The 22622-nt window shown below is 45.3% G+C and overlaps 1 protein-coding gene across 1 annotated transcript in view; it reads left to right on the top strand.

Annotated features, from left to right (window-relative positions):
• The first annotated feature begins 6601 nt into the window (after positions 1-6601).
• LOC105360416 (homeobox protein Nkx-6.1) overlaps positions 6602-22622 on the top strand; it is a 40226-nt gene continuing 24205 nt past the window's right edge. Inside the window, exons 1-2 of the mRNA XM_011497311.1 lie at positions 6602-7388; positions 8193-8613. Of these exons, the coding sequence (XP_011495613.1) occupies positions 6963-7388; positions 8193-8613 (847 nt within the window). The 5' untranslated portion in view covers positions 6602-6962. The remainder of the gene's footprint in view (positions 7389-8192; positions 8614-22622) is intronic.

Below are 22622 nucleotides of genomic sequence, written 5' to 3' on the forward strand. Positions count from 1 at the left end.
TGATATAGCGGTTTTAATTTTAAAAGGTAGAAAGAACAGCCTTGCTAATTGCATTTTTTAAAGTGTATCCGCGAAGCTGGATGCACGATGTGCAAGAATTTTCCCGCCATGACAGTAACGCTGACATTCTTAAAATACTTTTAAAAACTCAATAGATACGCTCGTTTATATAGGGAATGCCAGGGAAAAGTGAATTATGAGGTACATATGAATTTTGAAATATAATCATTTTTATTACATAACTTATTTTAATTTCATTTACTCGGCTAATTTATATTATATATAGAATAATTATTCGACTTATTCAATACTTATACGTCAAGATATTTCTATTTATGATAAACAGAAAACATTAATTATTATACTTTTACTTGAAATATCTGGTATACTTAAAATTGCACGTCATTATTATTATAATTAATTAATTAATAATAATTTTTACGTTTTATTTATATTCTACGAATTTTCGACATTGAAATGGCAGATAAATAAAATTTTAATCATTTGTATTGCATAGTAAAACTTCTTCACTCTTTCTCCACATAAAATACTTTTTGCTTTTGCTCATAATACTCACGAATTGAGATATTATAGGACGTTTAACTCTCATCGAGATATTTCAATATTAATAATTTTACACACACACATATATATGTACATAACCAAATAGTTTACGTAATATTTTCGTAATGAAATTTTACGGTTAAAATTGCTAATCTATTCGTAAAAATTCTCGAAAAATAATTGTGTATTGTAATAAAAATATTTATGATTCTGAAAGACTGTATTTTTATTTTAAATAAAATATTCAATAAACAAAATTTAATGAAATATACAATTAGATATTTGACTAACTATATATGTATAAGGAGCAAAAGGACATGAAATATAAATTGAGAATGTCGGTCAAATGTTCATTTAAAAAGCAATTGAATTATATTCCGATTAAAAAAATATCACGATAAATAATAATTTCAATGTTAAATTGTGAAATCCAAATAGGTAGAATATAATGCAAATTAGTCATGTATAAGACAATCTAAATAGCATAAATCGATCATTTAAAGCTTGTGTTTAATAATATTATTGCACTTTTTCTTTAAATAATATATAATTTAAGCAACCGTTAATGAATGCTTGCAGAATATTTTATAAATTATTAATAAAAATTCAAATAAAAAACATTTTATTTTCAATGCTCGATATGATTCAATTACAACAGTATTAAAAATATTTGTGCATCAAGTTATCAATCAAGAGTTTTACCATCAATTGTTTTTGTTTCTCATTCTTAAATAATAATCTTAATAATCGTTTCTTAATAAACATTCATATTAAAATATTTAGCATTAATTCATTAATAATAATGATAAAATAATTTACAGTAGTTTGCTATGTTCTTCATTCGGTCACAATCAACCAGAATTTATAAAGTTAAAATCAATACGGAGGAATATGATGATTTTAATGATATGGGATTTTCAGATTTTTTGTTTCGAATGGACAATTAGAAATGCAACTATTAAGACTAGTAAAAATTAAAAAATAAACACTGATGATGGATGAAAAAATTGAAATTTAAAATTATATCTATTACAAGAAATAATATCAACGTTGTCTATTAAACAATATTTGCATATTGAATATTTTATTTTATAAATGATCCGCATCATCTCTGCCTTCAAATATTTTACATTTTAATGTAGCGTTGTATTATTTATTGTATTTGATTAATTCTCTGAATAGTAATTACAATTAAAATATCGACACATCTTTATCCTCAATTTATGAGAAAAAAATTTAAAACCTGATTGAAAATTTTAGAAAATACATGGTATTAATAATTGCATAGTTACTATTTAAACAGATAGAATGAAAAATGTAATTTATTTATTGGCATAAAATGTAACGCCCACTATGCTTTAATAATTGCTTGTACTATTTATTTAATTGTGTGTCGGTGTGTATGAATAAATAAATGAAGATCGTGTAACTTTAAGAAGACAAGAGATTTTCAATATAAAAAAATTAAGTAATTATTGCTTAACAAATTTTTTTTCTTATTTTATCATTATAACTTGATAAATAATGAATATTATTTAAATTTAATGTAGAAAATTCGTACAGGCTAATCTAAAATTATGTTGCATTATGGCTAGGATAGACTTAAGCGCCTCTTACATAAATTTTCAGATACCCTATGAATTCGCAATTGTAATTAATAAAATAAAAAATTATGTAGAATTATAAATAATTATTGTTTCGATTATTGGATTTATTTGGATTTAGTTAAAAGGTGAATCTATCAATTTAAATTCCAACGTACATTAACAATTTCGCATAAAATATAATTCGATTATAGTCATCAGTTTATTTTAAGTGAAATTTTATTTCATTTAAATCATAAAATATCAAATTATATTCCGAAAATTTTCACTAATTACCAGATAACCATAAATTGCCTATTTTACGTTATATGCAGATTATTTTAAAAGAAAATGCTTAAAATAAAGTTATTTTCCACTAACAATTACGCAAATTTGTTTGTTTTAGTTTAACATGTTTTTTATTGTAACGTAGTAATGCATAAAATTAAGATTATAAAGATATATTTACGCCTAGATAATTATGAATCTTGTATATATAGAAATTTTTGGAAAACGTACCTTTACATGAAAATAATATGATAAGAATTATTTGATCAATAAACCGTAATAATAAACGATGCAAATTTATTAATAACATAATCATATATAATTAGCCGTGAAAAGAAGCTATGTATTTCGACAAAATTAAAATATTAATTTTTATTAGTTCATATTGATGGATAATGTGCCTATAATATCTATCTACACAACTAATACCTGTAAAATCTCATGACATTACATAAACATTCAGCCTGCAAATATTTAAATTTCATATTGAAAATGTGAATATTTATTTTAAACGGTGTACGATTCCATGCTGTTCATAGCTGTGTAACTTAAAAAAGCTCATTTTTCCAAATAATAAAGCATCTCGTCGTATAAACTTTTTCTTTAACGTAAAAAGTATTTCGTGTTATTTGAGATAACGTGAGAAGATTATTAAGTTAAAAGTTGGCATTCAATTGAAAATGAAGTTGACTAAAATCTTGGAAACATTCGTATAATTGCAAATACACATAAGTAATTATGAAACGATACTCATCAGACACTTAGTCAAATCATCATTAACGACTTATTATTTTCGAAATATTACTTCCCAATAGTAGAACAAGCAGATTACACGAAAAACTGTCGTGAAATTAATTTATTAATTTAGGCAATTTAAACCAAATATATTAATGTCTTAATAATTTTTAATACATTATATCTCATGAAATATATGCATATTAACGAATAATATAATAAATATAACCAATAAGTTAATTGAAATGACAGTAATTCCCGTTGTAATATCTGTTGGAGCTTCCTTACAAGAAAATAAGTTTTTTTTTTTTTTTTTTTTTTTAATTTTTACGTTCAGTTGAGATATCAATAAAGTTTCTTTTTCCTTTTCAACGAAATCCTGAAACTAAGCAAATTTGTATGTATCCGGCCAATTTCATACAAATCCGTTAAAAAAAGAAGGGATCATTTCGAAGACGAGGTCGTTGGCTAAAATATTTGTCGAGTAATATTTTTTTTTAAGTGAAGCTTTCTATTGATTTACAAGATTAATTATGTTCATATATTTATAACTAAAGCATTAATAATCCATCACTAAGGAATAATTATGAACCGCATCAAAAAATCGAAAAATTTTGTAATTGTCATAAAGATAATATTATTTATAGGGGAAGGATAGAGAAGGAAAAGTAAAACGCAATAATAAATAATCAATGATAAGATATATGTCCTCTAATAATGTATCATTTAACGAAATATGTTTTTCAAAAAATCTTTTTCACATCTGAAAACATTTCAATCAGCTTATTTTTAAAAGCTTGAAAGATGTTCTGTAATTGGCGTATATGCCAAGATATCGGATGCTTTTATCAGAAATGTAATCTGGAGCTCGAAAATACAGACGATACCGCTATGAAATTATTCGCCTGCAATCAATTTCTAATAATACCGGATTGTATTATTAAATTTCTTCTCTCCGTAGATTGCTCGATTAAGCATAATATGTAAAGTATTAAAGTATTGGTATAGCGATGGTAAAAAGGATAATAATGAACATAATGAAAGACAAGCGCCGAATGACTCGTATATAAACCGCTAATCTATTCTACTTTATTTAGAAATTAATACCTATTTAGCTACTCCACAAACGTACAAGTTTCCCATGGCCTTTTACGAACATTGCTAAACAGAATCCCATGAGCCAGTTAACATGGGCAAAGACTTAAAACAAAGTTTTTTCCATTAGGGACGGACAGCTCGAGCGGTAGTTATAAAGAATTTACAATACGCTGTAAAGTGGCTCGAAACGACCCAATTATCCGCTCGTGAATTTTATTCAGATGCAGTTACGGACTCTCCGTAGCGTGGAAAAATCCGAGGTCCGATTGCGCGCGCGCCAAGTGCCCAATAATTGCTCGTACGAGGCATTCGGCGAAAGCGAAAGTTGACCGGCGCAGGCGGCGGTTCTTCTTCCGGTTCTCGCAGTCGCTGATAAACCGCCACCGTACGGGTAGAAGACCGCCTCCGACACTGGCAGTCGGTACGGCGAATCAGCCCCGCTCGAGGGGTGGACCTCGGGGGGCTGGAGAAGGGAGGCCCGTCTCGGACTTCGAAGTAGAGGCAGACCGGCTCCGGTCAGACCGGTCTTTCGAGCGACTCGCGATCGCTCTAGGGACCGCCATCCCTAGCCCGCTGCACTTTACAAGGAGATCGCGCGACGGCCCCGGAAGGGTTATTGGGCACAGGGGCGGGGGGCGCGATTGGGGTTATTGGTCGATGGGTAAGTTTTATTGGGGCTCGGTGGGACGGTGGTACGGGGGTACGGGGGGACGGGGGGACGGGGGGGGGGGCGTTGATCGATAAAGCACCGGGAGTAACCGTTCGTCCCGTAAGAGGCGCGTACTATCGACTGCGCGAGCCTCCAAGTTCTGCCGAAAATCAGCCGGCGCCTCAGCGTCGTCGTCCCCGGGCTGCGCGCGCGCCTTTCTACACCCCCGCACGACCACGCCGACGACGACTACTACGGTACCCCTCCCCTCTTCGTGACCCCGCTCGCATTGCCGCCACCGTCACACCCCACCCCGACGGTCCACCGATCAACGGAGGAGTGCGCGCTTGCTCGTAGCGGCCGCCCCCACTACGCGGCCGCCCGGACGTGCGCCGTCTCCGTCGCACCCGCGACTGCCCGGAGAGCCCGTCGTACCCTAAATCCTCGTCGGCAATCAGTCGGTAAACGGGCGTCAACGGACTCGCGCGCTCTCGCTCTCTTAGCGTCGACGGCGCCTCGTCTCCCCCACCCCCTCCTCCACGAGCTTCCCTCCCGAAGAGACTCGGTCGCGAACCGAGGAGGGACTCCGTCGTCGTTGCCACAGTAGTTGCGAACGTCGTTTACTTCGTCGCGGTTGTGGTGCAAGCGAAAGTGGTGCTCGTGCTCGCGGTTGCCGTTCCCGCCGCCACCGCCGTCGCTGCTGCTGGTGCTGTTGCTGCTGGTGCTGCTGGTGCTGCTGCCGCCGCCACCATCGCCATCGCCGTTGCCGCTGTCGCTGCTGCCGCCGTTGCCATCGCCGTCAACGTCGCCGTCAACGTCGCCGTCAACATCGCCGTCACCATCGCCGCCGCCACCGCCGCCACCGCCGCCACCTCCGACGCCACCACCGCCGCCGCCGCCGCCGCCGCCGCTGCCGCTCACGCGTCAAGTGCGTTCGCGCAAACACGTGCCGCTCTCCCGGCCCCTCCCTGGCCGCGCGAGCGCGGGTGCGCCGCCTCCGCAAGAAGACTAGCGCACGTGGTTCCGGCGCGGCGGGGGGGCCGCCCGGACGCGAGGAGTGAGCGCGGCGAGAGCGCGGGGGCCGATGCGGCCTCGGAGCCGACGCGCAGTCGCGAGAAGCGCGGCGGGCCCCCCGCCGCCCCGACGACGTCCGGAGTGAGACCGGGCCGACGAACATGCCGTCAGTGACACCTGTTGGCCGTGGGATTAGGACGCGGGCCGCGGAGGCTCGCGGCCCCCGGTGATATGCCCGTGGAGGTACTGGTCCCACCCGGGATAAGCGCCTGACTGGGCCAGCCCGTTGGATTATGCGAGTCGCGGTCACGTCGACAGCCGCGCCAATAGCGGGCAAAGGCTGAGGCCGGAAGTCGCTGGAGCCCGGGTGCGGACGAGGGAAGCCGGGCCTCGGATTGCGCTTCCATGAACCTCCTCGCTCGCGATTATTATGATAATCTGTAAAGCGTCTACGATTACCGACGCGCCCAACGAACTTTAGAACCCGAAGGATTTCTCTCCCGTTCGCTCTCACAGTCGCCGTCGACGAGTCGGCGCCTCGGCTGAGAGCTACGGGGGGAATCTTCAGTTCGCCGCGCGGCACGATGACGCCGCCGCCGCCGTTGCCGTCGTCGTCGCCGTCGCCGCCGTCGCCGTCGTCCTCGTCGTCGTCGTCCTCGTCGTCGTCGTCGTCGTCGTCGTCGTCGTCGTCGTCGTCGGCGGCTAGCTGGCCCGACTTTGCCTAAAGGACTTTTTGCGCAAGGTGGAAAGGCGGCGAGGTCGTTAGCGGGGCCGTGAGCCCCAAATGATCGGAAGTCATTTACGGTGCTTCCCGCCGCGTCACCTCGAGCCCGTCGAGCCCGACGAGCAACGAAGAAGCGTAGCCGGCGATCGCCGCCGGCCCCACTCAGCCTCAGCCAAAAGCCAAAGAGTTAGAGAAGCGCGGGAGCGCCCGCGAGTTTGGGGCGGAGCTGGTGCGGCGACCAGTGTGAAGGCCGGTGCGCCGATGCGGCGCCGATCGACAGCACCAGGTCCAGCCGCAGGCCGCGTTTATGGCCCAGGTCCTGCTGCAGCCCGGCGGAAGCTTCCGTGAGATGCCGTCGGACGCGGAGTCGGAGGAGGCCGCGGCCCACGCACGAGGCAGAGCGGCCTCCGAGGATGGCAGCCTCGGGGACAAATCCAGGGACGCGGTCCCGATCCGGCCACCGAGCCCCTCACCCAGCAGGACGATCGCCGCCCGCGGGACCCTCGCCTCCTGGCACGAGCACGTTTACGCGACGCCACCCCGGACGCCTACGCCACACCGCATCAGCGACATCCTCGGCTGGGGCAGCGGCTGGGCCAGCTGGGGAACGAGGCCCCAGGGCAAGCTCCTGGCGCCGACGCCCCGCCGATTCAGCGCCGGCAGTCCGCTGGTGAGGGCGCCCCTGCCCATCTACTCGCCCCTACCGGCGCATTCGCCTGCCTCCGTTCACACGGTCAGCATCATCGCCAACAACTACCCCGTTATCCCCGTATGCGCCCGATCCTCCCGGCACCGCGACCGGGAGTATCGTCGATGATTTTCACTTGCCGCCCACTGTCCAGCCACGATCATTCATCTGCTTCTTTCGATCCCCCACCGCCGCCCCACCCCTCCCTCAACCCGACCCCGACTTCGACCATCGCTCATCCGTTTGCTCTTTCGCCTTGACAACAATGGCATTGCGCGATCTCTCTCGCCTCGCTGACTTCCGGATCGACGGATCCGCCGTTAACGAAGCGCTATGAGCGCCCAAATAAAGTGAAGTCCCTTCCTCTCTCCCTTCACCCCCTTACCACCATACATCCTTTCACCTCTCCGCCATTCCAAAGACATACAAACACTCCTTCAACCCCATTCAACCCCCTCTCCTTCAGGGACCAAGTTGGGGCTGGAATCGGAAGCTCGCGTAAGCTCGTGTCTCCCCCCCCCCCCCCCTCCCCCGCCCCGCCGCCCACACCGACAAATCCCACCCCCAAGCTGACGACAATGTCGCAGTTGGCATCGGCGGCTCGGGCAATGTTTATGTTTAGAACGGTTGGCCGAACGGCCGATAAAAGCCGCTCCACGAATTTTCAGTGGCGCCGTTTAACGAGGGGGCGCGAGCCCCGCAAACAAAAACATTGGCCGGGTGCCGCGAACTGTCCTTTCCACTTGGGTAGCGTGACGGAAAAGGTGGGGTGGGGTGTGGAGGAGAGAAAGAGAATCATCGAACGTACGAGCATTTGGGCTGATTTGGCATTTGGGTGTAATATAACAGGGTAGCTTGACGTCGCCGCCGTGCACCCCGAGCCCGGCCTCCCCGATGATGTCGCCGGCCTCGGCCGCGAGCTACTCCAGCACCCAGGCTTCGGTCGGCTTCCAGGCGCTGGCCAATCACGAGGAGTCCGACGAGCGGCCCCTCAACCTGACTACGGGCCCGCGTCGTGCCTGCAGCCCCTCGGGCTCCCCGAGCTCATCTGGCGCCTCCTTCCTCTACGCCCGAAGCGCGAGCCCCGCGCATCAGGGTACGACTTTCCGCGAGCCCCAGGCCGAGCCCTTCCTCTTCGGGCTGCACCACCACCATCACCACCATCATCATCATCAGCCGTTCGCACACAACGGCGGAGGCGGCCAGCCCACGTCCGAGCTCCTCGTCGCCCAACCTGGAGCCAAGGTCGCGCTCAGGTCGCCCGGCAAAGGTGAGTCTCACGTTACGGTTAGGTTCACCTTACGCCCGACAATACCACAATGTGCTCCCAAATTCGCCCATTAATCCAATGCCGTTGTTGTTGTTGTTGTTGTTATTGTTGATGAGGATGATGTTGTTGTTGTTATTGTTATTTTTGTTGCTGTTGCTGTTGTTGTTGTTGACGTCGTCAACATTTTGATCGTTCTCGTTGCTTTATTATTTCTCTCAACCTATCATTTTTGTTGCTGTTTGTTTTTGTTTTTATGGCATCCATTTCACATTAGCCGGGCGTTTTTATGAATATTTTCGAGATTTTTTCGGTAGTAGTCCCGTTGATGCCTGCTAACGCTAATTGTAAAAAATATGACGTGTCTCCCCTTATGCGTACGTGCGAGGCTAAAGCGGATAAATTATATCGCCTAATCCGTTTAAGCTTTAGTAGTAGTTGTTGGCTTATTTGCCCGGGATTGAAGTAAATACGGAATATTCAAATGACTTTCATGAAATATTCTTGTTTTTATAACATTTAACTCCGGGCAAGTACAATTTTCCCAGATCACGAAGTTAGGATTTTCATTTGACGGATTAGGTACAGAGTTGTGAGAGACCGCGAGGAGGCAAAAATCCACTCCAACAACTATTTACGCGGAATTATCGACTATTAAATCGACAAACGCGCCAATCTCGCCAATATTCGATATGCTTAAATCAACTACCCAATTATAATTCTCGTAGATCGCTGGCCCACATTACAGCTCGCAGCTTTGTCATAAATGAGAAGAAAATTATACAGCCAAATATTGCGATCGTTTGAATACCAAAAAATTACTTTTTTTTCGTTTTTCTCCTTCGACACGATAAACAATATTAAAATATTATTACGGATAATCGCGTAGCAGCGACGATAAGCTTATTACGTCGTTGTTTTAGGATCGGATAGACGACAACGACAACGAAAGAAAAGACTACGAACTTTGATAAAATATGAAAATTACCGACCCTGTTGATTATATTTATAAATTTAGACACTCAACAATAGTATTAAACATCCGATTATTGCTAATAGAGGCGAAATGGGTAAACCGCAAGTTTAGACGAATAGGCTCGTTTCGAAAACAACGGCAATAGAGCTTCGTGAATATAATGTGCCGTACGCGTAAGCTCAAACGTTCAACCGAACGTGTCGTAAGAATATTATTCTTCGCAATTTCCCTCCCACCTCCCCAATCATCTACCCACTCGCCAGTCCAGTTGAACTTATCACGAACTGGCTGAGTTCAAATGAAATGCAATTACGCGGGGCGTCAGCCGAGATTACAATCGTCGCTAGACTTTCTCTCTCTCTCTCTCTCTCTTTCTCTTCCGCTACTCAAGCGCGAGAAACTTCTAAAATATCGGGCAAATAAGCGCATCTCGTATAATTAAGCGCCAGGGCAGCTTTTAAGCGACCCGCGAACTCCGCGCCTTAAAAACCAATTTCATCTGAACGAAAGAGGACGATGAAAATAAACGGACCTTGATGTTCAAATAAATGGCGTAATGACGGAGGTACCGGCCGGGAGCCGCGAAATTATTATTTATAATCGACCTACATGCAGCTGCATAACGAGCCGACGTAGCCCTTATCTATCGCTTCGCTCCTCGTTTCGCCCGACCCGACCCGACTCCCCGCCACGTACGTACACCAGTAGATAAGGGCCGACGTTCTCTAATACAACTACGCGGGCCCATCTTGATTAGAGGCGGGGTGGAGAGGGTAGGGAAGGGGCTGGTGGCTAATACCCAGGGGGGGGGGTCGGTCGGTCGGTCGGTCGGAACGCCTAGACAGGGCCGGCCAATGATGTAAGAATTCGATTGCGCTATGCACGGCATCCGCTGCGGAACGCCCGATTCTGATCTATAAGGCCGCCGCGAATCTCCCACCCGGCTTCCATCACGGCAATGCGCGCGTCTTGATATTCCTCCGGGCACGAGGGTAGAGCGATCCGGGGGGTGGCAGCGGTGGCGGTGGCGGTGGCGGTGGCAGCGGCATGGAGTGATGGGGCTGTAGGGAAGACCGAGGTCCAAATATGCCTTGTATTGGAAGAGTCCTGGCTTAAGTAGCGCGAGTCACCGGGTCGTTGCATTGATAATGCCCGACGAAAGGGATGAATTTCGATGCCGAACGGCTATTAACTCGCGCAAAGAGCGCCTCTGCAACGGTCCACGTAAATTTTTAATAACCTCAACTAATCGAATGGCAATTTCGAACGGGACAGGCCTGGCCGAAGAGAGCAAGCGCCAGGCTTAAATCCTTCGAACATAAATAATGAGCGAAGTTATACAAATAAACAGGGGCGCGACCGGGGATTTTTAATAAAAACGGGCCAAAGCGAATAAAGCAGAAATGAAAACTATGGTGCAATTAAATATTCAGAGGTGCGCAGTTTAATTTTGCGACTCGGGACGGTCGCGCTTAATAATTCACCGGGAATTCGCCGGCTTAGCATGGCGTCTAATACGGCGCGACCGAGGAAATCAAGTTCCCTCGTGAAAAAGAAGTGCTCGTCCCCCCCCCTCCCCTCCCCTCCCTCCCACCCTTCCGACCATCCCATTCGCTCGTAATGCCCGAGCGAGCGGTGCATCGACGACGTCACCCGCCACGGCTAATTGTCGCGTCATTGGGCTCGATTAAAAGCGAGCGCGAATAAAGCGCGGCATTTAATCGCTTTTAATCGCCGCAATTCGTAAAATAATAGTCGTCTCGGTTGGAGCGCCGCTCGCGCATCATCCGAGGAGCTCATCTTTCGTTGCTGCCGTTGCTCGCGTTGAGTCCTCGTCCCCCCGTCGACAATCGCACGATCGTCGCCCCCACCGGCCCTCATACCGCTTCCTCCGGCAGCTCGCGTACACTATTACAGTCACCCCGCCAAGATTTCAATTTGGCCGATGCGTGAGAATAATTAAGGTCGCTGCGCCTAATCACTACGACACGAGCAGGATGAAAAGAAGGGCAGAGAGGAAGAGAGTCAGTGTGAAAGGAGCGAAGGAATGATGGAGGGATGGAGGGAAGGAGGGAAGGAGGGAAGGAGGGAAGGATGGAAGGAGGGAAGGAAGGAAGGAAGGAAGGAAGGAAGGAAGGAAGGAAGGAAGGACGGGAGGACGGGACGAAGGAAGGATGGGAGGAAGGAAGAAAGAAAGGAAGGAAGGAAGGAAGAAATTGAGAGCGGCTCTGGCTATTAGGCAAATTTTTATTGTCTCCGATGGGGGATTGGCGAGCGTAGGACGACGGTGCACTTAACGGCGAGAAGGAGCGAAGTTCGTTGAAGCCACAGGTTCATAAACTATGCGCCGCGTCGGAGCGAGAGAGCGAGCGAATGTGCGAGCGAGCGACGGGAGCAGCTGAGCGACGCCGGGTGTTGGTTGGCGCGGGGCGCGCGGACAGAGGAGGATGAAGCCGTGGATGAGGATGAGAATGATGAGGGAGGGAAGGGGATGAGACGGAGGAGGTTAAGAGAGCTAATGGGGAAGTGGTGGCCGCGACTGAAGAGGAGGAAGAAGAAGACGCAGTGGCGTAAGCCAAGGCTATAGGCGCCGCCGCTCCTCGCGAGAGGGGCGGAGGTGGAAAACTGCCTCTTAACACTCGGCGGCAGCTCGTATCGCGGCGTCGCCTCCATTCATTGCGCGCGCGCGTCTATTTTCAACGGGGTGCCATCGCATTTTTGGCGATCAAGTCGGTCACGAGCCGCTGACATTTTATGGCCTGGGCGCGCCTTTAATCGCCCCTCATCGATTCGGTTGTTCGGCAAAAGGAGTGTGCTGTTCATTTCTATCTCCCGACCCCCTTGTTCTCTTGTAATTAGAGGCAATTGAAATAAGCCAAGAGCGAGAGATCATGAGATGCGAACAAAGAGAGAGACGGCGGGAAGGGAGGGTACGAGATTTATATATATATATATATATATATAGAGAGAGAGAGAGAGAGAGAGAGAGAGAGAGAGAGAGTGAGAGTGAGTGAGAGTAAGAGAGAAATACGGTGGAACCGCGCGATTGATCTTTCAACTACTCTCCCTCTTTTGGATATCTATATTCGTGCTCTCCCTTCCCCCGCCTGAAGATCGCGCGCTCGCTCGCTCCGCCAGTATCCTATAATACACCACTTTTCGTCACCAATCAGTAGCTAAGAGGTCTGCTGCGCGTGCGTGCGTCTGCATCTCTCGCTCTCGCCCACTCTCTCTCTCTCTCTCTCTCTTCTTCTCTCCCACTCTCCTTCCCTCACTCCCTTACTTGTGCTCTCTCTCCCTCCCGTTCTCGATCTCGCTCTGTCTGTCTCCGTGTCTGTCTAACTGTCTGTCTTGCTCGGCGGCTCTCCCTCTTTGTGAAATCGATGACTCGCCCGTAATGGGGAGAGTAAGAGAGCGAGCGAGCGAGCTAGCAAGCGAAAGACGGAGAGACAGGACTCGGCGCTGCCGCCAAAACATTCTCCGCGCCTCGCATCGTTCCATAACCGTTCTCTCTCTCCTTCTCTCTTACTCACACACACGCAAACATGCGCGCACACGCACACACACATACACATTCTCCTGCTCATCCCGTCCCACCCGACAATCCCTTCAGCTCCTGCCCCCGCCTAAGCTTCTCTCTGTCGGCTTTGCTCGCTTAAGCGCGCGCCGACACGACACGTACCCGCGCACACGCGCACTCGCGCGCTCGCGCACCCATAAAGCAACGGCAAGTGCGTCGCGCCCGTGTGTATAACGTAGGGCAGTGTATAGTAGTGGTCGGACGCCAATGAAAGTCGCGCGCTGGCGAGCTTGCGGCCGGCGAGTATATTGTACGAGGGGGGCAAAACGATGGAGGGGGGATCGGGGGGACCCGGTAGCCATAGGATGACGATCGGGGGGAGTCGGGTGGGGGGGGGGGGGTTAGGGGTCGTCCCGATAAAAGCCCCATCAAACATTCAGGGCGCATTTAATAAGGAGCTCGGGCGCTCCTAATTGCTCGCGCCTCACCGTCGAGACGTGGCGCACGTCTTTTTCGACAGCTAAAGCCTCGGTTTACCCTTCGCTTGCGGCTCTATCACAGAGCTTCGCGGCTCACGACGACTCCCTGGATATTTCGGGTTATCAATTTTCAAAGTGGACGGACAGCCATCCTTTCACAAACAACGACGCGCGCTACAAACTCATCAGCGCGTCCGGCCAGGGGTGGTGGTGGTGGTGGTGTGGAGTGGATGAGAACGAGGAGGAGAGAACTATCGTGGTTATATTGGGATATACTCGGCCATTATTTCGTCTCGGCGACGCTCGCAGCCAACTGGGCGGTATCGGGCAAATTGTCGGGCTCGCACCGGCCGAGACTCGATTAACGGTTCGCGACATTATAAGCTCGCAAATTTATCTTAATCGGGGAGCCTCGATCCAAAACTCCATCCAGAATTACGAGCATCTTATTTTTCACTCTCCGACCAAATGCTCGACCCGAGCATGCGGACGCATCGAGTGGAGTGAAGAGTGGCCGAGGAGGTCGGGTGGGGGAGAACTATATTGTCCAAAGCCTGACGCGCGGCTGTTACTACTGTGCATTAGGTTAACCGGCGCGAGACCGCAGATGGATCCAGGCTGGGAGCTTGCTATCCTATCCTATTCTCTCTCTCTCTCTCTCTCTCTCTCTTTGTCTATCTATCTCTGGCATGCTCGCGCGCGCATACATGTACAAGTAAACGTGCGCGCGCGCGCGATCACGCGGACGTACACGAGCACAAACAGTAACTCACCAACTCGCTCACTCTCGCTCGGAGTCTGTCTTTGTTGGTCCCTCCGTCCGGGGGTAGCTCGCCAAAGAAGAGAGAGTGAAACAGTTAGCGAAAGGGGACGCGAGTTAGTAAGGGTAAGGGGAAGGGATAAGCGACGACGAGCCTTCCTAGGCCGAGGAGTTATATGTATATGCATATATAAGCGACGAGATGAGACGAGACGAGCTTTATTATTATCGTTATTGTTATTATTATTATTTCCCGCGATTTCCCACCGTTTTTGCCCATCAGCGTTTTATTTCACCGTCTCACAAGGGGATGTACGACTTGGCGTTTTCATTCCTTTCTCTCTTTCATTTTTTTCCCCCTGATTCACTTCAATTCTTTGTCATCCTAGAATCGTGCAATGTCGAATTATTTCATTACGGGAGCGCGCAGATGCGATTGCGACGTCGGGCGCTTAATAGGTCGATGAAAATTACGCATTTGAAATTTAAAAGACCGCTTTCCGCATTTCGTTCGATTCTCTTTAGCAATTTACGTTTAATTATTTAGCCTCGCGGCACGGCCGTACTGATTAAATTTCCCCGTTAAATCAAAAGTGTGCTGCTCCCGGCCCAGCACTTTTTCCCGTAATCGACCTGTCACCGCTTTTTTTCGGCAAGGATTCGCTCGCTAAAGACCTACATTCCCATCCTCGTCCGCCCAACACCCTCCCGCCGTCACCGCACGACTCCCTAAGCCCGACATTATTTAATATTATCAAAAGCGCATTACCAAAGGGAACGCGGGTAATAGCCCAGCGCCAGTCAGAAATCACGCGCTCGGGCATTTGATGCGAAAGCCATTAAAGAGACTTGGAACGAATGCATAAAAAAACACGCACAAAGACGAGAAGAAAAAAAATAAAATAAAAGAAAAAACGAGGATAACACGCGGAGCGCCGCGTATATTCGGGTAAACTCTTCGTGCACGGCACGTCGATTCGAAATTACGATTTCGAGTGGCCTCAGAGCGCATTTTACAAGGGTCTGGCTGTGACAATAACGCGCGTGGCTCGGCTATTTCCAATCCGTGCCCGACCCGACGCCGAGTAAAGCGCGCCTCCGATTTCGATAATTATGCCAATTAGTGCGGTTTATTCGGCTCGTAAATCGATTTACCATAGGAATTTTCTGGGCCTTTCACCGCTCTCCGTGCGCCACTCCCGCAGCGCCAGCTGTTTATATCGTAATTAGCTTATAAGCTCGCGCACCGTTATTGGTGTAAGTACGTGCGTGCGTCCTCCCGTCCCTCCGTCCCACCATCCGTGCGTGCGTGCGTGCGTGCGTGCGTGCGTGCGTGAGTACGTGCATCCGTGCGTACGTATATGCGTGCGCGCGCACGTGTACAAGTAGCGAACACGCGTACACGTTAATACTTTGCTCGAGCGTGCCTGCAATTAAAATCACGCGATCTTAATAGGGTATTTTGTAAATGCTCGCGTTTCGCTTAACGGGATCCTTTCTTAGCTATAATTTGTCGGATATTTAATGACGTGCCGGAGACACGTGAAAACGACACTCTTCTCTTCCGCCCGCCCATCGTTTTTTTTACGAGAGGGGGAATTTCATCGCGCGTACGGATATATTCGCGCCGAGAATGGCCCTGTTTAACGAGAACGAGCGCTCGTGATTTCCCGATTATAAAAGTAAAAAAAAAAAATAAATAAAAAAAAAACGGTTATCGAATGGTAGTAATGTGCTCCGTGTGCTTTTATATCAGTTAAACGTCGTGACGCGGAGCGCTTTACGCTATAACTTCTCGGCAGGATTAGATTGTTCGGCTTCTTCGTTTAGCAGTAATTAATGAAAATAACGGAATGCCGGCAGTGATACCGTAAAAAAATAATACGGCCCGGTAATATCAGCTGAAGTGGCCCTCGGCAAGCGAAATTATTCCGCGTGATTTTGATATTTTAGTCCTGAAATATTAACGATCGACATTATAATTGTCATTACGCACTCGTATCTTAGCCGGAATTTTTCATGCTCCCGCTCATTTGTCCTTGGGAGATAGCATGTTAACTAAATGGTGAGGTACTTATAACGCGGGCGGATTATTAACGAAACATCCCGATCAATTCACTTAGCCCGACACTTGAAACTCTTCACCGTCACTTCCCCACCATTGGCCCCCTACCACTTCCACAGCGGGTCTCACACCGTTCACACGCACGTTTACGCGAGACAAAATCTATTAGATTTTCATGAACGAGCGAGTTCGTATTGTGATTATCGTCAGCTTGACAGATTTCCGCGCGTTTTCTGCGACCTACCCAAGACATCCACTCCCCCGTTCGATTAACATAATTAGGCGGACCTCGGCGGGACGCAATGACGTTGACGTTGTTGCATTTCGAGGGCCGATCGATAGGCGGATTTGGGTGCCCTGCCCTCTGATAAATTAAGCGCATTTTGTTGAACATCGTTGCACTTAACGAGCGCGTTAAAAGCCACATCCCAGGGCGCCGAGTGGATAAAAAAAGCTGCTTTCCAACGGCGCGATCAATATTTATCGCTCCGGCAACAAAGTATCCGCTCGCTCTCTTCTTTAAACGGGCGCCCCACCACCGAAAAGCCAGTAGGGAGCGAAAAGAAGCGCGTTAACAGCGTTGCCGCAATCTCTTTCATTAATTCTCGGCGCATTACGTGTATGCCTCGCTCTCCTCGAGGCGGCGCGGAACGAAAGCGAGAAAGGGAGATAAAAGGAGACAGCGCGCGAGTGTGGTCGGTCGGGTGAGGAGGGGAGGTAGTTACGAAGGAGGAGGCAGACCCTCGCCGATTTTCCGCGGCGTGTCAATCAGTCTCTCCTCGACAGTTCGAAACATTGGCGTTTGCGTCAATCGCCAAGCGCAAATTGCCCGCTAAACGATGCCAGCGCGCCTAACCGCCGCCATTTCAGATTCGATCCGATCTCGTCGACGCTACTAACGCCCCCCCACCCCACCCACCCATTCCCCCCTCTCTTTCTCCTATCTCTCTTTCTCTCTCTCTTTCTCCTATCTCTCTTTCTCTCTCTCTCTCCTTCCCCATCCCATCACGCCCTCGACCCCCCAAATTCCCCATCCTCTATATACCCCACTTTAGCCAAACTCCCGCGATTTTCACTCTCGAGCGCACCCTTTTGATCTTTGTCCAGCTTGGCTTACGCTTTGTAGTCCAGAAGGCTGGGGCCCGGCATCGCCCCGGGATGAGTTGTAGTCGCCTTTAGTATTTCACCTGGGAGAAAAAGCCAGGCTCCCACTTGAGCGGGCGTTTTACTCTCATACGATGAGCTACGTTTTCGGCCGATAAAGATTATATAGAAGGGCGGGACGGGGTTGGCGGGAGGTGTTGCGATCGTTTATTCGACGGACGACATTCGATTTCGATAGTACGCGAGGGGTGGTGGTAGTGGTACGGGAAGAGGGAAGTGGGTGTAGGAGGAGGAGAACAACAACTATGACGACGACGATGACGACTACGACTACGACGATGACAATGAAGATGACGACGACGACGACGACGACGACGACGACGACGACGACGACGACGACGACGACGACGACGACGACGACGACGACGACGACGACGACGACGACGACGACGACGACGACGACGACGACGACGACGACGACGACGACGACGACGACGACGACGACGACGACGACGACGACGACGACGACGACGACGACGACGACGACGACGACGACGACGACGACGACGACGACGACGACGACGACGACGACGACGACGACGACGACGACGACGACGACGACGACGACGACGACGACGACGACGACGACGACGACGACGACGACGACGACGACGACGACGACGACGACGACGACGACGACGACGACGACGACGACGACGACGACGACGACGACGACGACGACGACGACGACGACGACGACGACGACGACGACGACGACGACGACGACGACGACGACGACGACGACGACGACGACGACGACGACGACGACGACGACGACGACGACGACGACGACGACGACGACGACGACGACGACGACGGCGACGACGACGACGACGACGGAGCGAAGAGAAGAGATATAAATCTACGAATGCTTTTCAACTCGGACGACGTTATTAATTTCTTTTTGCGCTCCTGCTGTCGTAGAGCGACGGGAGCCGCTCGCCTTGAGCAGCCGATCCTAATTTCACGCAATTAGGGGATATTCTCCGAATGTTTTTTACGCATACCCCGACGGCTTTAAGTAGGACTGATAGGACTGATGTAACACCCTATTTGCAATCTACTGCGATGATGTAAAAATGTGAAATTGCAATTTCTCATAAGAGCTGTATGAAGGTTTTTCTTTCTTGTTCATAATACTTTGTAATTTCTAGTTTCGTTGGTCAGTTTTAATTAGTTATCAGTATGTAGCTTTTACCGATAAGTAGGTCAAAATAATCCGTTTAAGAAAGTTCGATGTACATGTAAATTCGCAACGCATTATTTCCCAGCATTAACTTACTTAGTATAGGCGAAAAAGTATTTAAAAATAGTTAAAAATAATAATGATATAAAATAAAAATAGAAAAATCGCGTTATAATAGTTGTTAATAATATTTCAAAACTTTTTAAAAACAAACTTTTAATACTATTGAAGTATTGATAAAATCAAATTTATAAAAAGATATTTTTCAAGATTAAAACGAGTGTAAATGGTTTTCATTAAATAACGTTGTTTCACCTACTTTAATATGCGTGATTTATAGTAAAGAAAAAAGCTAAAGAAAAAAACGGATAAAGTACATACTAACCAAAGCTTTACTAATAAAATTTGAAAAATAATTTATTCAAATTATTAATACTACTTATTAGCTTTGGCTGTTGAAAAGGAAATTGTCTACGTATTTTACAAAAATCCATACGTATTCTTTCCCGCTTAATTCGCCATTAATATTAAAATTACAGAAACTGTATTAATTGCTCTTTCAATACTACCGCTTTCTATTGATTAAGGGACGATTAAGGGCATTTTTAATTATAAAATAAGATATAATTCATATTACTTGCTTTAAAAAACTTTATTTTAATTGTCACATTTTTATTCTAGATTTGTTGCTAAACTGTAAGGGGTGGGCGGGGATTGCAATATTTTATAAAAACATTACGTCTCACTGCTTTTAATGTTTTTTTTTTTTTTTTTTTTTAGTTGTTACGCTACGCAAAGTTTATTTTCGCCCATTTTATCAGCATCTATCTTGTTCCGCGTCGCTATAAAATTTGTCTAATACCATCGTATAGACTTGCGTTTCCTCTTTATTTACGTTGATGAAAGTCCTTCAATCTCAAAAATAATATAACAATAATAATAAAATTACAGTATAATATAGCTTTCAGGAATACGTAGAGAAGAGACTATTATAAGTCTTATAAGAATAAATATGAAAGTAAATACTTATGAATATTTTAATAATCTAGAATTAATATAATGAATTTTTTAGTATTTGAAATCGAATAAATAATAATGATAAAAATACTTATATATTTATTATCCGATGTATTGTAGTAATACGTATTCAACAATCATTATTTAAATCATTTGAATATTTTTAAGAAGAAATATATCCTGGATTCAAGGTATTTGCAAATTAACTCGCGCGAATTTATCATTGCTTGTCAATATTTTTATCATTATTATCATTGTAGTTTGTTGTTGTTATTGCTATTAGTAATATTAGCAGCAGTAGTATTAGTAGTAGTAGTAGTTCTATATAAAATTGGCATTTCTTCTCGTAAAAGAACTGTACATAAAATTCGGTTGCAAAAAATTTTCAAATGAAATTTTAATAGTTTGTAATAGATAAAAACAATTGACGAATAATTAATATTCATAGTTAATATTGAGCAGAACTGCTTTGTACGAGAAATTGCTACTGTTTAATATAATCATATTATTATGAATATTTGCAAGCGATTGACGCACTGATTCGCATTAGTGAAATAAACCATTGTTTTATAGGAATGTTTAATTTAGAAACGTATGCATTGAAATTGAATGAAGCTCCAAAATTTTTGTAATTAAATTAAATAATCGAATGATGAAATTTTTAATTTAACGTAACTAACGAAATTAGGACGAATCGTTGATCGTGTATGTGATTATTGACGGAAGATTAGTCGCTTCTCGTACCTACGCTTATTCAAACTTGAATTTTTACTAAACGGTAGACTAAAGCTGTCGTAGACAATAATTTCAAAGGAATTTGAAATCGACATTGGCTTATCATTTTAAACCCTCTTGTATTTTATCTGATCAGGTATTTCTACTAAATTTGTCGGCCATTGAATCTTGGAATATATATTCAACAAGATCGATAAGACAGTATTAGCCATACAATTTGACAAACCGCTCGAAAAATTTGCACGGATATAAGCAAAACGCTATGACTTAGTCCACGCCCAAGAGAAGAAATATGCTTTTCGTTTCGTTTTACGTTCTCTCGGTTGACACAGCATTAAAAGTTAATCGCGAGCTAATTATGCGTATGCATATTTAAAATTATTCGTCACGTTTGATTTGTTAATCTTCTCGAGGCAGTCGGGGAAAAGAAAGAAAAAGAAAAAACAAAAAAAAAAAAAAAAAAAAAAAAACAAAAAACAAAAAAAAAACCGAAAAAAAACAACAGCAACAACGAAGAAGGAAAAACGAGCAAGAAAAGTTGGAACAGCCAAAAGTTCGAAAACGCAGCAAACAAAAAAAGATTAAATAGAAGTTATTAAACTGCGCTCTGGAATTTACGAAAGTATTCTGAAAAGCTCCGAGTTTAGCAGAATTTATTAAAGTAGACGACTCTTAGAAGATTTACGAGAGTAATCCAACAGCTTTCTTCGATACTTTCCATTATACAGCTATGAATGGCCGTACAAAGGTAGTGTTTACACGATGTCCAGTTTATAGATCCATTCGGCCAATTCAGTGGTCAGATGTATTATGTCGCTCGCGAGCAAATATCCCAAATAACTATCGAAGCATTATATGAACCAATGTATTATGGTACATAGATTAAATTTATGCCCCGCCCGATGTTTAGGTATGCCGCACTTCTGATAATGAGGTAGCGCTGCTCAACCCACCGCCAGTCATTTATACGATACCTTATATGCCATCCATTATTCTTTCATCCTCCGAGGCACGACCGTCAATGTTCGATCATGGAATTTGCGAGATAAAATCCTCTTAAGGCCTTTCTTTCCGCTCGCATATCAAGTATCTGGCAATTTAATTTCCGACTCATCCTAATTTTATAACGTCCTCGAAGCAATTGTCGCTCGTCTATGCGACTTACGTCGATTACGAGGTCTTTCATAATGCAAACCAGTAGTACGTTTACATTCGCTTCAGTGCTATTTTAAATTTCAGAAATTGCTGGCATGGAAATATTATAATCTCGATGACCTGCTTTATCTCAATATTGATTTCCTCATTATTTATTGAAGTCGTAAAAATGATTAACATAGGATATATAAAACCGTCTATAGTATCACGTCCATCGTCATCTACGCTACGTTAGAAGGACATTCGTTGGCAAACATATTTTAAGCCTGTGATGTCCAAGTGGCCTCTACTAAAAACCATTGGAAATACGAACATCGATGGGCAAATTATTAGCTTGACAAATACAATGTACTTTATTAAAACAAAAAACAAAAAACAAAAAACAAAAAAACAAAACAAAAAAAAAAAAACAAAAAACAGTTCTTTTCTTTTCATTTTGTTATTTCATTTTTCATTCGTCTTTCGTCCTCACCCGATGCTCACTCAGCATCGATTCGCCCAAATATACTAACCTAGTGATTATTTTCAGAGCGACACTGTCAATTTTATTGAGAGACAAAGTGGTATCTTTGCTGGCAGTTGTAAAACGAACTTTGCATATATTTAGAACTTCCATAATAGAAGCTATTAAAGTTTGAAGCGCATAAATCTGCCTCGATAAGCGCTCCAACTCCATTCGCCGCGCACATAATGTCTGAAAATTTTCAACCTATCGAATATCGAGTAATTGGTCGTATTGAATGAGAAATTCCTCGGCTTATTAAAAAAAATTACTGGTAGCGCGCAATCGATTATTGTGTGCGCGCATTCCTCGCGTAACGTGCATTCACGTGCATCCAAACGAAATCTAGATGCTGCAGCAATTAAACATTGTAATTTTGAGATTCTCCTCTCGTTTGATACTCGGCACGATGACGATCGAACAAAAATTCGCATTCCCTTAAAATTTACTGGT

The sequence above is a fragment of the Ceratosolen solmsi genome, unplaced genomic scaffold (assembly GCF_000503995.2).
Source record: "Ceratosolen solmsi marchali unplaced genomic scaffold, CerSol_1.0 scaffold13, whole genome shotgun sequence".
In the NCBI taxonomy this organism is placed as follows: Eukaryota; Metazoa; Arthropoda; class Insecta; order Hymenoptera; family Agaonidae; genus Ceratosolen; species Ceratosolen solmsi.